The sequence below is a fragment of the Nerophis ophidion genome, linkage group LG20 (assembly GCF_033978795.1).
Source record: "Nerophis ophidion isolate RoL-2023_Sa linkage group LG20, RoL_Noph_v1.0, whole genome shotgun sequence".
Classification (NCBI taxonomy): Eukaryota; Metazoa; Chordata; class Actinopteri; order Syngnathiformes; family Syngnathidae; genus Nerophis; species Nerophis ophidion.
The window spans coordinates 43,887,209-43,900,327 of NC_084630.1; the positions used below are offsets into that span (position 1 = coordinate 43,887,209).

General features: G+C 45.0%; 1 protein-coding gene across 1 annotated transcript in view; it reads right to left on the minus strand.

Moving 5' to 3' along the window:
- Nucleotides 1-6,351, minus strand: part of pkd1a (polycystic kidney disease 1a) — a 204,385-nt gene extending 198,034 nt beyond the window's left edge. Inside the window, exon 1 of the mRNA XM_061881321.1 lies at nucleotides 5,868-6,351. Within this exon, the coding sequence (XP_061737305.1) occupies nucleotides 5,868-6,133 (266 nt within the window). The 5' untranslated portion in view covers nucleotides 6,134-6,351. The remainder of the gene's footprint in view (nucleotides 1-5,867) is intronic.
- Between the last annotated feature and the right edge of the window lie 6,768 nt (nucleotides 6,352-13,119).

Below are 13,119 nucleotides of genomic sequence, written 5' to 3' on the forward strand. Positions count from 1 at the left end.
GGTTAAAAATATTTTTTGCAAACCAATACTTAACATCCGCAAATGTGCCCTTGTTGAATATCTGTATTGTCTAGAGAACGGCAGACTAACCGTGTATAACTTTTCCATATAAATAGGTAGCAACAGGTAGCTAATTGCTTTGTAGACGTCGGGAACATGCTTTGTCATGATCACAATATGCAGATGACAGCGGGAGGCAGCGTGAAGGTAAAAAGGTATCTTATGCTTAGACCAAAAATAAACAAAAAGCAAGTGCCGCTAAGAAACGGCATTGAAGCTTAGGAGGGATGGTTATGCAGAACGAAACTAAAACTAAACTGGCTGCAAAGTAAATAAAAACAGAATGCTGGACGATAGCAAAGACTTACAGCGTGTGGAGCAGCAGACGGCGTCCACAAAGTACATCCGTACATGACAATCAACAACAAAATAGGAGCGCAGGACAAGAAGTAAAACACTACACAAAACACCAAAAACTCCAAATAAGTCAGGGCGTGATGTGATAGGTCATGACAGTACACCTACTTTGAGACAAGAGCTATAGTTGGTTATGGTTTGAATTCATATCCAACAATTGCGAGAACAACTTTTTATTGTCAATGTCGGCTGCTGAGTTTTCATTTTTAATTTTTTACTGCTTGTGGTGTGCTTGAGATTTCCATCCATCCATTTTCTACCGCTTATTCCCTTTCGGGGTCGCGGGGGGCGCTGGCGCCTATCTCAGCTACAATCGGGCGGAAGGCGGGGTATTTTTTCAATTAAAAAAAATGGCCCAGAAAAAGTTGAAAAACACTGATTTAACCCCCAATTCCAACCCCATAATGTTGAGTTCCAAGCAGGGAGGTAATGGGTCCCACTTATATATTCTTTTGGTATTGATACATTACAGTGACTGTTTTTCAACCTTTTTTGAGCAGAGGCACTTTTTTTGCGTTGAAAAAATCCGGAGGCACACCACCAGCCGAAATCCTTAAAAAACGAAACTCAGTTGACAATTAAAAAGTTGTTGTAGCAATTGTTGGATATGACTTTAAACCATAATCAACCATGCATAAATATAGCTCTTGTCTCAAAGTAGGTGTCGCATCACGCCGTGACTTATTTTGAGGTTTTTGGTCTTGTCTTGCGCTCCTATTTTGGTGGCTTTTTCTTTTTGGGGGGTATTTTCCTGCAGCACTTTCATGTATTCCTTTGAGCGATATTTCCCGCATTTACTTTGTTTTAGCAATCAAGAATATTTCAGTTGTTTTTATCCTTCTTTGTGGGGACATTGTTGATTGTCATGTCGTGTTCGGATGTACTTTGTGGACGCTGTCTTTGCTCCACAGTAAGTCTTTGCTGTCGTCCAGCATTCTGTTTTTGTTTACTTTGTAGCTAGTTGATTGATTGAAACTTTTATTAGTAGATTGCACAGTACAGTACATACTCCGTACAATTGACCACTGAATGGTAACACCTGAATACATTTTTCAACTTGTTTAAGTCGGGGTCCACGTTAAATCAATTCATGGTACAAATATATACTATCAACATAATACAGTCATCACACAAGTTAATCATCAGAGTATATATATTGAATTATTTACAGTCCGTGGGGGTAGGTTCGGTTTCTATCAGTATATTGCAGTCATCATACAAGTTTACCATCTGAGAAATAGACATTGTAACAGTGTAAATCTCACTTCGTAGGATATGTACAGAGAGTAGTGAACATAGTGAGCTCAGAAAGCATAAAAACAAGTATATACATTTTATTATTTACAATCCGGGGAGGTGGGATGTGGTGGGGGAGTGGGTTAGGGTAGAGTTGTAGCTGCCTGGAGGGTTTTTTTCAGTTCAGTTTTAGTTTTGTTTTGCATAGCCTTCCCTAAGCTTCAATGCCTTTTCTTAGGGGTACTCACCTTTTGTTTATACTTGGTTTAAGCATCAGACACCTTTTTGCCTGCGCACCCTGCCGCCCACAGTTTCTGACATCTACAAAGCAATTAGCTACCGGCTGCCACCTACTTATATGGAAGAGTATTACACGGTTATTCTGCTGAGCTCTAGACAGAACCGACACTCAACAACGACACATCATTTGCAGACTGTAATTACTGGTTTGCTAAAAATATCTTTAACCCAAATAGGTGAAATTAGATCATCTCCCACGGCACACCTGTGGTTGAAAAACACTGATTTAACCCCTAATTCCAAGAATTTGTGGAATTCTGTACAGAAAGCTACATCGAACAGAAGAAGAACAACAAAACAGTCTCCCAACACTGCGTAGATGCCATCAAGGTTTAGGGTTAGAGTTAGGGTTAGTAGCCAGAACTTACAACACCATCAATATATAGCTGGAAGCAATTTCCAAAATTGCCAAAAAGATTGTGCATTATACAATTTGGCAAATTGCGCCCTTTGATTTGCAAAATGTGCACCACACATTATTCAAATATATAGCTGGAAGCAATTTGCAAAAAGATTGCGCGTTATACAAATTTGCAAAATGCGGTTGCGCATTTTGCAAATTGCTCCCATAGGTATTGTGCTTACAACAACAGTAAGTCTTTGCTGTCGTCCAGCATTCTGTTTTTGTTTACTTTGTAGCCACTTCACTTTTAGTCTCATTCTGCATAGCCTTCCCTAAGCTTCAATTCATTTTCTTAGGGGCACTAACCCTTTGTTTATTTTTGGTTTAAGCATTATACACCTTTTTACCTGCACACTGCCTCCCGCTGTTTCCGACATCTACAAATTAATTAGCCACCTACTGATATGGAAGAGTATACATAGTTACACTGCCGAGTTCTAGACAGCACAGACCAGGGGTGGGCATTACGTCGATCGCGATCGACTGGTCAATCTCGGAGGGTGTGTCAGTCGATCTCAAGCCAGGCATTAAAAAATAGACATAAAAATGAGCAATCATCAATCATACCGAGACTTCACTTTCGTCAGTTGTTTGACATTCTCGGCACCCGAGGATCTTGTGAGATGACGCTGGCTGCTGCCAGCTCATATTTAAGAAAAAAATCACTAACAGGGCGGACGCAGAGAAACACATTTTATTTCTAGAGACTCCGTACCTACTGTCAAAACTCTAAAGACCGACTGCACAGTTCCTGTCTTCACCATAAAAGACCTGTTTCATCCTGCCTGTGCTAACAAAATAAGAGTCTCAGAAAGCTAGCGTGCACAAGCTAGCAAGCTACGGAGTTTGATGCCAATGTATTTCTCCCCCGCCCTCAGCGACCGCTTTCTCACTTGCTTGCCCACCCGCACACTCACTGACGTCACTCACCTGCTGCCAGACATCAAAGGGCCACACACATATGCTACTCTCATAACAAAGTGTTTAAAAAGGAGTATGCAAGTTGGACAAATGAGATGCCAAATCCAACCACTTTCATGTGGTATTGGAAAGAAAGGAGGACTTTTTTTTCCCTCCATTTGAAAATGCGGACGTTATCAGCACCACTGTCTAATTCCAATCAATGCAAGTCATCAGAATCAGGTAATACACCAACTTATATTCTTGTCTTCGTGAAAGAAAGGAATCTATGTGTGTTAAACATGCTTGTATTATCATTAAACACCATCCATCCATCCATCATCTTCCTCTTATCCGAGGCCGGGTCGCGGGGGCAGCAGCCTAAGCAGGGAAGCCCAGACTTTCCTCTCTCCAGTCGCTTCGTCTAGCTCTTCCCGGGGGATCCCGAGGCGTTCCCAGGCCAGCCGGGAGACATAGTCTTCCCAACGTGTCCTGGGTCTTCCCCGTGGCCTCCTACCAGCTGGACGTGCCCTAAACACCTCCCTAGGGAGGCGTTCGGGTGGCATCCTGACCGGATGCCCGAACCACCTCATCTGGCTCCTCTCGATGTGGAGGAGCAGCGGCTTTACTTTAAGTTCCTCCCGGATGGCAGAGCTTCTCACCCTATCTCTAAGGGAGAGACCCGCCACCCGGCGGAGGAAACTCATTTGGGCTGCTTGTACCCGTGATCTTATCCTTTCGGTCATAACCCAGAGCTCATGACCATAGGTGAGGATGGGAACGTAGATCGACCGGTAAATTGAGAGCTTTGCCTTCCGGCTCAGCTCCTTCTTCACCACAACGGATCGATACAACGTCCGCATTACTGTAGACGCCGCACCGATCCGCCTGTCGATCTCACGATCCTCTTTCATAAATGAATAAATATAAATTATAAATAGGAATGAGGTAGATCTCCTCGACTTGGTCAATTGAAAAGTAGCTCGCCTGCAGAAAAAGTGTGAGCGCCCCTGGCACAGACACTCAACAACAACACATCATTTGTAGACTATAAATACTGGTTTGTGAGGTGACGTTCCACGTCCCAAGAGCTAGCTTCTGTAGCCGTGGATCGGACCGCCAAGTGCCCTGCCTTCGGCTGCCGCCCAGCTCACAATGCACCCGACCTCTATGGCCCCTCCTATGAGTGGTGAGCCCATTGGAGGGATGGCCCACGTTGCCTCTTCGGGCTGTGCCCGGCCGGGCCCCATGGGGACAGGCCCGACCACCAGGCGCTCGCCATCGTGCCCCAACTCCGGGCCTGGCTCCAGAGCGGGGCCCCGGTGACCCGCGTCCGGGCGAGGGAAATCTGGGTTCATTTTGTTGTAATTCCATAGAAGTCTTTGAGCTGCTCTTTGTCTGATCACTCACCTAGGACCGGTTTGTCTTGGGAGACCCTACCAGGGGGCATGAAAGCCCCCAGACAACATAGCTCCTAGGATCATTGGGACACGCAAACTCCTCTACCACGGTAAGGTAGCAGCTCAGAGAAGCTCTCAATTTACCGGTCGATCTACGTTCCCATCCTCACCTATGGTCATGAGCTTTGGGTCATGACCGAAAGGATAAGATCACGGGTACAAGCGGCCCAAATGAGTTTCCTCCGCCGGGTGGCGGGTCTCTCCCTTAGAGATAGGGTGAGAAGCTCTGCCATCCGGGAGGAACTCAAAGTAAAGCCGCTGCTCCTCCACATCGAGAGGAGCCAGATGAGGTGGTTCGGGCATCTGGTCAGGATGCCACCCGAACGCCTCCCTAGGGAGGTGTTTAGGGCACGTCCAACCGGTAGGAGGCCACGGGGAAGACCCAGGACACGTTGGGAAGACTATGTCTCCCGGCTGGCCTGGGAACGCCTCGGGATCCCCCGGGAAGAGCTAGACGAAGTGGCTGGGGAGAGGGAAGTCTGGGTTTCCCTGCTTAGGCTGCTTCCCCCGCGACCCGACCTCGGATAAGCGGAAGATGATGGATGGATGGATGGATGGAAATACTGGTTTGCTAAAAATATAGTGCGTCTGCCTCACAATACAAAGTTCCTGCAGTCCTGGGTTCAAATCCAGGCTCGGGATCTTTCTGTGTGGAGTTTGCATGTTCTCCCCGTGAATGCGTGGGTTCCCTCCGGGTACTCCGGCTTCCTCCCACTTCCAAAGACATGCACCTGGGGATAGGTTGATTGGCAACACTAAATGGTCCCTAGTGTGTAAATGTGTGTGAATGTTGTCTGTCTATCTGTGTTGGCCCTGCGATGAGGTGGCGACTTGTCCAGGGTGTACCCTGCCTTCTGCCCGATTGTAGCTGAGATAGGCGCCAGCGCCCCCCGCAACCCCGAAAGGGAATAAGCGGTAGAAAATGGATGGATGGATGGATATATTTAACCCAAATAGGTGAAATTAAATCATCTCCAACGGCACACCAGTGGTTGAAAAACACAGATTTAACCCCAAATTCCAACATTAGATGCTGAGTGCCAAGCAGGGAGGTAATAGGTCCCATTTGTATACTCTTTGGTATTAGTACATGACACAGTATATAAAATAGCAATAATATTTAGTTTCCATGTGGATAAGAAGTGACTTACAACACACTGGTGGTGAGCGGGATGTCTGCGGCTCCGGGGGCCCTCTCCAGGCCGACGTTGGAGCAGTTGACCACGCAGGACTGCTGCAGCCCCGCCGGCGTACAACTGCAGTTGGCCGGACAAGGACTGCAGCTCGCCGCCTGCGAGCCGAGGCTCCATGGCTCCAGGCAGCAGAGGGCCACCAGCAGACTGGAGAAGAAGTAGAAGCTGGGCCCATAGACGCCATGTTTCCGCTTGGTTACAGTCGCTCCATTTCCACAAGGCATAGCTCACTCACATCTCATCGCCTCTGATGGTGGAAGTCCTCTCAAGCTGGGAAGAAACTAACCACTCAGGACCGAAGCCGACACACTTTTTAGCCCCGGATGTCATGTGAGGAGAGAGCCCGCGATAACAAAGGTCCACCTTTTCTGGGAATATTTCTCGGGTTTTCCTTTTCTTCTGGAAAAAACTAACGGAACGTCTCCGGGATTCTTTCTCTGAACTGAAAAAAAAAAAAAAAGTTTTGGAACTTCCTCCTTGCTGCTCCGCCTCCGCCTACGCTTTTTCACTCCATGCAATACCACAACCCACCACTAAGGGCTCCATGTACTTAACTGAGTCATTGTTTATTTCCTATATCAGGGGTGCCCACACTTTTTCTGCAGGCGAGCTACTTTTCAATTGACCAACTCGAGGGGATCTACCTCATTTATATATATCATTTATATTTATTTATTTATGAAAGAGACATTTTTGTAAACAAGTTAAATGTGTTTAATGATAATACAAGCATGTGTAACACATATAGATGTCTTTCTTTCACGAAGACAAGAATATAAGTTGGTGTATTACCTGATTCTGATGACTTGCATTGATTGGAATCAGACAGTAATGATGATAACGCCCACATTTTCAAATGGAGGAGAAAAAAAGTTGTCCTTTCTGTACAATACCACATGAAAGTGGTTGGTTTTTGGCATCTAATTCATCCAGCTTCCATACACTTTACAAGAAAAACATTGGCGGCAAATTCCGTAGCTTGCTTGATTGACATTCACGGCACCCAAGGGTCTTGTGAGATGACGCTGGCTGCTGCCAGTTCATTATTATGAAAAAATGACGGAGAGGAAGGCGAGAAACACTTATTATTTCAACAGACTTTTGCGCCGTCCCTTCCGTCAAAACTCTAAAGGCCGACTGCACATTTCCTATCTTCACAATAAAAGCCCTGCTTCATGCTGCCTGCGCTAACAAAATAAGAGTCTCGGAAAGCTGGCGTGCACAAGTGATGTGCACGCCAGCTTTCTGAGGGATGGCTTGTGCACGCCAGTTTTCCGAGACTCTGTATTTAGTTAGCGCAGGCAGCATGAAGCAGGGCTTTTATTTTATATATATATATATATATATATATATATATATATATATATATATATATATATATATACATATAAAGATATATAATCATCTTTATATTCATATATATATATACATATACATATATATATATCTCATCTTTATATATAAATATATATAAAGATGATAAAAAAACGCTAGCAAAATGCAAATAACTTAACACTCCATCGTTTTATTACACTCTGCAAATGCATATATATATATATATATACACACCTGTAAGGGAATAAGCGGTAGGAAAATGGATGGATGGATGGATGATGTATACCAGCGGTCTCAGACACGCGGGCCGCGTTATTTTGCGGCCCGCTCTTTGAAATGTAATTGTAGTGTTAGTCTGGTCCGCGAGTTTTATATGAATGGCGGTTGACAGCGTCATATTTGCTATAATTACCAACCCTCCCGGAATTTCAAGGCAATCATTCAAGGGTAATCATTCCCGCGAACATCTGTCAGTTTTCACCCAAACAACAATGCTCAATGGGTGCCATGTTGACAATGCTTTTGACGCCCTCTACATCTTGTACTAACAGCGTACCATTCCAGACATTTATGTATTTGGCTTTTATGAACACAAGTCATAGCATCCCCCTTTTCATCAAACATACAGCATACAGTCTTAGCCACATGTTCTGTAAGGTTTCTGCAAACACGTGTCAGTGACTGCAAGGCATACTTACAGGTCACACTGACGGTGGCTGTATAAACAAATGTATCACTGTTACAAATATGCGCCACACTGTGAACCCACACCAAACAAGAATGACAAACACCATTCGGGAGAACATCCGTACTGCAACACAACATAAAGACAACAGAAAAAATACCCAGGATCCCATGCAGCCCTGACTCTTCCGGGCTACCACCAAACCCCGCCTCCCAACTCTGCCCCACCCCCTGCGTCGGTGCAGATGGACAGTTATGTCCGCAAGGTGTTCTGGGTATTTGTTCTGTTATGTTTATGTTGTGGTACAGTGCTGATGTTCTCCCAAAATGTGTTTCCCATTCTTGTTTGGTGTGTGTTTACAGTGTGGCGCATCTTTGTAACAGTGATAAACTTGTTATACGGCCACCCTCAGTGTAACCTGTATGGCTGTTGATCGAGTATATTTTGCAGTCACTCATGTGTGTCAACCAAAGTGTCTTATTATATATAACCAGGGCGGCACGGTGTAAATAAAATGTCAAGTCGATAGCGATGACGTGTAGTAAAAGGCGGTAAAGGCAGCGCTAACCCGGAACTCTTATGCCCATGTTAACTGGGTGTAAATCAGGACTAATATTTGGACAACGCTTGCCCCGGGAAATTGTCGGGAGATGCCCCTAAATTCGGGTGTCACCTGTAAAACTGGGGAGATTTGACAACTCTGTTGGTAGGGTGAGTAAGCCGTTCAAAGAAGGTGAATCCATTAACTGTGCATGTTAGAATTTTGAAGTCATCTATTCTTGCGGCCCAGCCTCACCCAGTGTCTGCATCCAGTGACCCCCTGGCAAATTGAGTTTGAGACCCCTGATGTCAGTGTGTTACATCACACATTTTTATTTCTCATTACATGTCCGAAAAGGAGTTGGAAGAAGTAAAGCTTATTTAATCCTACCACTTTCTGCTTCATTCCCTGCAGGCACAAGAAATCAGAATCAGAATCTGAATCAGAATCAGAAATACTTTATTAATCCCGGAGGGGAAATTAAGATTTTTAGCACAATCCCATTCAAGATCCGACAAACATCACAGGGAGACAAGACAGGATCGCTGACGGGTCTGCCAACTTACAGCGGCCCTTACAAAAAGGTGAGAAACAGGTAAACGCTGGGAGGGGTGAGAAATAAAATATTCAGCCTCAGCCTGGGCCACCGGAGAGAGGTCCAGACTGGGGGGGAAAAAACACAGCCATAACACACATAAGCATGTGTGTAAGAGGGAAACATTAAAAATCAAAGAACACAAATGACATTAAAGACAATAAAAGAGCAGAGCTGACGCAATCAGCCATTTCTACATATAGCTACAAAAGTAAAAACAACCAAAAAAAAACCAACATATGCACTGTGGTGGCCTCTGCTGTGGGAGCATGGCCAGAGTCAGGAGCAGAGCAAATAAAGCAACGAAAAGAACCGGTGGTATACCCCACTAACTCTCGGCCAGTGTCCAGTCCGCATGGATGAGCGAGGATGGATCTAAGGCAGGGGTAGGGAACCTATGGCTCTAGAGCCAGATGTGGCTCTTTTGATGGCTGCATCTGGCTCTCGGATAAATCTGAGCTGACATTGCTTAACAGGATAAGTAATGAATAATTCCACTTGTAATCATAGTGTTAAAAATAACATTCAAAATATAAAACATTCTCATGCATTTTTATGTTCAAGAAGTTGCGTTAATGGTAAGAAGTAATTTATTTATCATTGGTTAGTGTTGGGCTTGCCCTCCTGGGGGTTCTTCAGACCACCAAGCACCGACACGAGAGCCTGTTTTAGGGTAAAATATTGTTGTTTTTTTTCAATTAGTCTCTCAGTTGCTTTCCAGCAATTGTTTTTTCTCTTTCGTCCTCACTCGCGCTCTGGCTCCAGCCCCAACCCTGTTTCTCCTCCTGGCTGCTGCTTATAACAGAGCGACAGATGATTAGATAAAAAGGCCCAGGTGAGCAATCTACGCACCTGTCGCTGATTTCGAGGCAACATCCCATTTGCTGCAGACTCGCAGGCCACGCCCCCTACAAAGTTAGCTTCAGAATAACAATGTTATTACAAAGAATAAGAGACCTATTATACTCTGGAAATGTTGGTCTTACTTAAAAATGCATGTGTTTAGTTGTGTTCAGTGTTAAAAAAACATTATATGGCTCTTAGGGAAATACATTTTAAAATATTTGGCTTCTTGGCTTTCTCAGCCGAAAAGGATCTAAGGAGACTGAGGTGTCCGATACCTGCTGACATTAATACAAAGGTGATTATACATGTATGTTTTTTAAAACTGACTTGTGCCAGCAACTTGAGAGTTGCAGGTTCGATTCCCGCTTGTGCCATCCTGGTTACTCCCGTTGTGTCCTTGGGCAAGACACTTTACCCACCTGCTCCCAGTGCCACCCACACTGGTTTAAATGTAACTTAGATATTGGGTGTCACTATGTAAAGCGCTTTGAGTCACTTGAGAAAAGCGCTATATAAATATAATTCACTTCACTTCACTTCTAACAACATTGCAAAATAGTTGTATTTGTGAATTATGACAAAGTTGACGTCTAATGTTGGATCCACATTGTTGGTTGGGAATTGACCAAATTTCAATGGTCGAATTGACGTCACAACCTGACTCTGGGGGTAGAGTGTGATCAGCGCGCCTGCAGGAGCAAAGGTCACCGTCACTGTCGATGGTGTTGAGGGCGGAGCACCATCGGATAGACTGACAGCGAGACACAGCTGGCAGGGGATTAGATTTCACAGGTGGTACGTGGTAATCTAATCATCTGTTGTCTTTAACAGTGAGCAGCCGGGAGCAGAGCGAGACAGAGAGAGGATACGGACGCGACTGGAATGTCACATTCTGCGAACCAAAAAGCCTTTAATAAAAACATATGTGTATATATCTATATATATATATATATATATAACTTTGTTAAAACGGCACGCTTGGCTTCTGTGAAGTGTCTGTCAGTGGGACCGCAAGGAAGCGACTTCCACACTGACATTAAATAAATGTCTTCAAAATGCATGTGGTTTCAATGTTGTATTTGTGATGTTAAAAATATTGGTTGGGAAATGACCAGAACCTCATCCATCCATCGTCTTCCGCTTATCCGAGGTGGAATCGCGGGGGCAGCAGCCTAAGCAGGGAAGCCCAGACTGCCCTCTCCCCAGCCACTTTGTCCAGCTCCTGCTGGGGGATTCCAAGGTGTTCCCAGGCCAGCCAGGACACATAGTCTTCCCAACGTTTCCTGGGTCTTCCCCATGGCCTCCTACTGGTTGGACGAGCCCTAAACACTCTCTTTCGCATTTAAGGTGATTCATTTAAGGATTTTTCTTCCTTGTAATTCGTAAACACTTTACATTCGAACAGTTTCGTAAAGTGGGTCATATTTAGTACATTGTTTGATTACTTTGCTTATTCCATTCCATCCATCCATCCATCCATGTTCTACATGGGCTAACACACACTCACATTCACACACTAGGGCCAATTGATCTGCCGCTTCTTTTCTTTCTCCTATGTCCCCCCCTCCCTTGTGGAGGGGGTCTGGTCCGATGACCATGGATGGGGTGCTGGCTGTCCGGAGTCGGGGCCCAGGATGGACCGCTCGTCGGGACCCAGGATGGACCGCTCGCCTGTATCGGTTGGGGACATCTCTACGCTGCTGATCCGCTTGAGATGGTTTCCTGTGGACGGGACTCTCGCTGCTGTCTTGGATCCGCTTGAACTAAACTCTCGCGGCTGTGTTGGAGCCACTATGGATTGAACTTTCACAGTATCATGTTAGACCCGCTCGACATCCATTGCTTTCGGTCCCCTAGAGGGGGGGGGGTTGCCCACATCTGAGGTCCTCGCCAAGGTTTCTCATAGTCAGCATTGTCACTGGCGTCCCACTGGATGTGAATTCTCCCTGCCCACTGGGTGTGAGTTTTCCTTGCCCTTTTGTGGGTTCTTCCGAGGATGTTGTAGTCGTAATGATTTGTGCAGTCCTTTGAGACATTTGTGATTTGGGGCTATATAAATAAACATTGATTGATTGATTGAATTTAGTGTTGCCAATCAACCTATCCCCAGGTGCATGTTTTTGGCGGTGAGAGGAAGCCGGAGTACCCGGAGGGAATCCACGCAGTCACGGGAAGAACATGCAAACTACACACAGAAAGATCCCAAGCCCGGGATTGAACCCAGGACTACTCAGGACTTTTGTATTGTGAGGCACATGCACTAAACCCTGTTACACCGTGCTGACCGCTTAATCCATTCCATAATTTCCACAAAAATCCATAGATTATCCACACTTTTGTTCAAAGCTTAGGAAAAAAGTAGCGGCTTATACTCCTAAAAATACGGTATTTCTTTTATTGATTATCAATCAATCAATCAATCAATGTTTACTTATATAGCCCTAAATCACTAGTGTCTCAAAGGGCTGCACAAACCACCACGACATCCTCGGTAGGCCCACATAAGGGCAAGGAAAACTCACACCCAGTGGGACATCGGTGACAATAATGACTATGAGAACCTTGGAGAGGAGGAAAGCAATGGATGTCGAGCGGGTCTAACATGATACTGTGAAAGTTCAATCCACAATGGATACAACACAGTCGTGAGAGTCCAGTCCAAAGAGGATCCAAGACACAGCAGCGAGAGTCCCGTTCACAGCGGAGCCAGCAGGAAACCATCCCAAGTGGAGGCGGACCAGCAGCGCAGAGATGTCCCCAGCCGATACACAGGCGAGCAGTACATGGCCACCGGATCGGACCGGACCCCCTCCACACGGGAGAGTGGGACATAGAAGAAAAAGAAAAGAAACGGCAGATCAACTGGTCTAAAAAGGGAGTCTATTTAAAGGCTAGAGTATACAAATGAGTTTTAAGGTGAGACTTAAATGCTTCATTAGAATTCCAAAGCCTGGAATTGTCAATAAAAAAAGTATTTGAAATACGTACCATGTCTGATAGCCACACAAATACTGAACAAAAACCTGGGAACACAACCAATGTCTCAAGACATACTTAGAACCAAGAAACCAGAACATGAGTTTGTATGATGTTTCCCTTTAATCATCACTACAAGGGATTTGAAATCCATACAATCGAGATGTGATGGCGAAGTGTGGACTTTAAGAGGTTTTACACTTTGTGAATTATAGTTATTTTATTCTCAGGT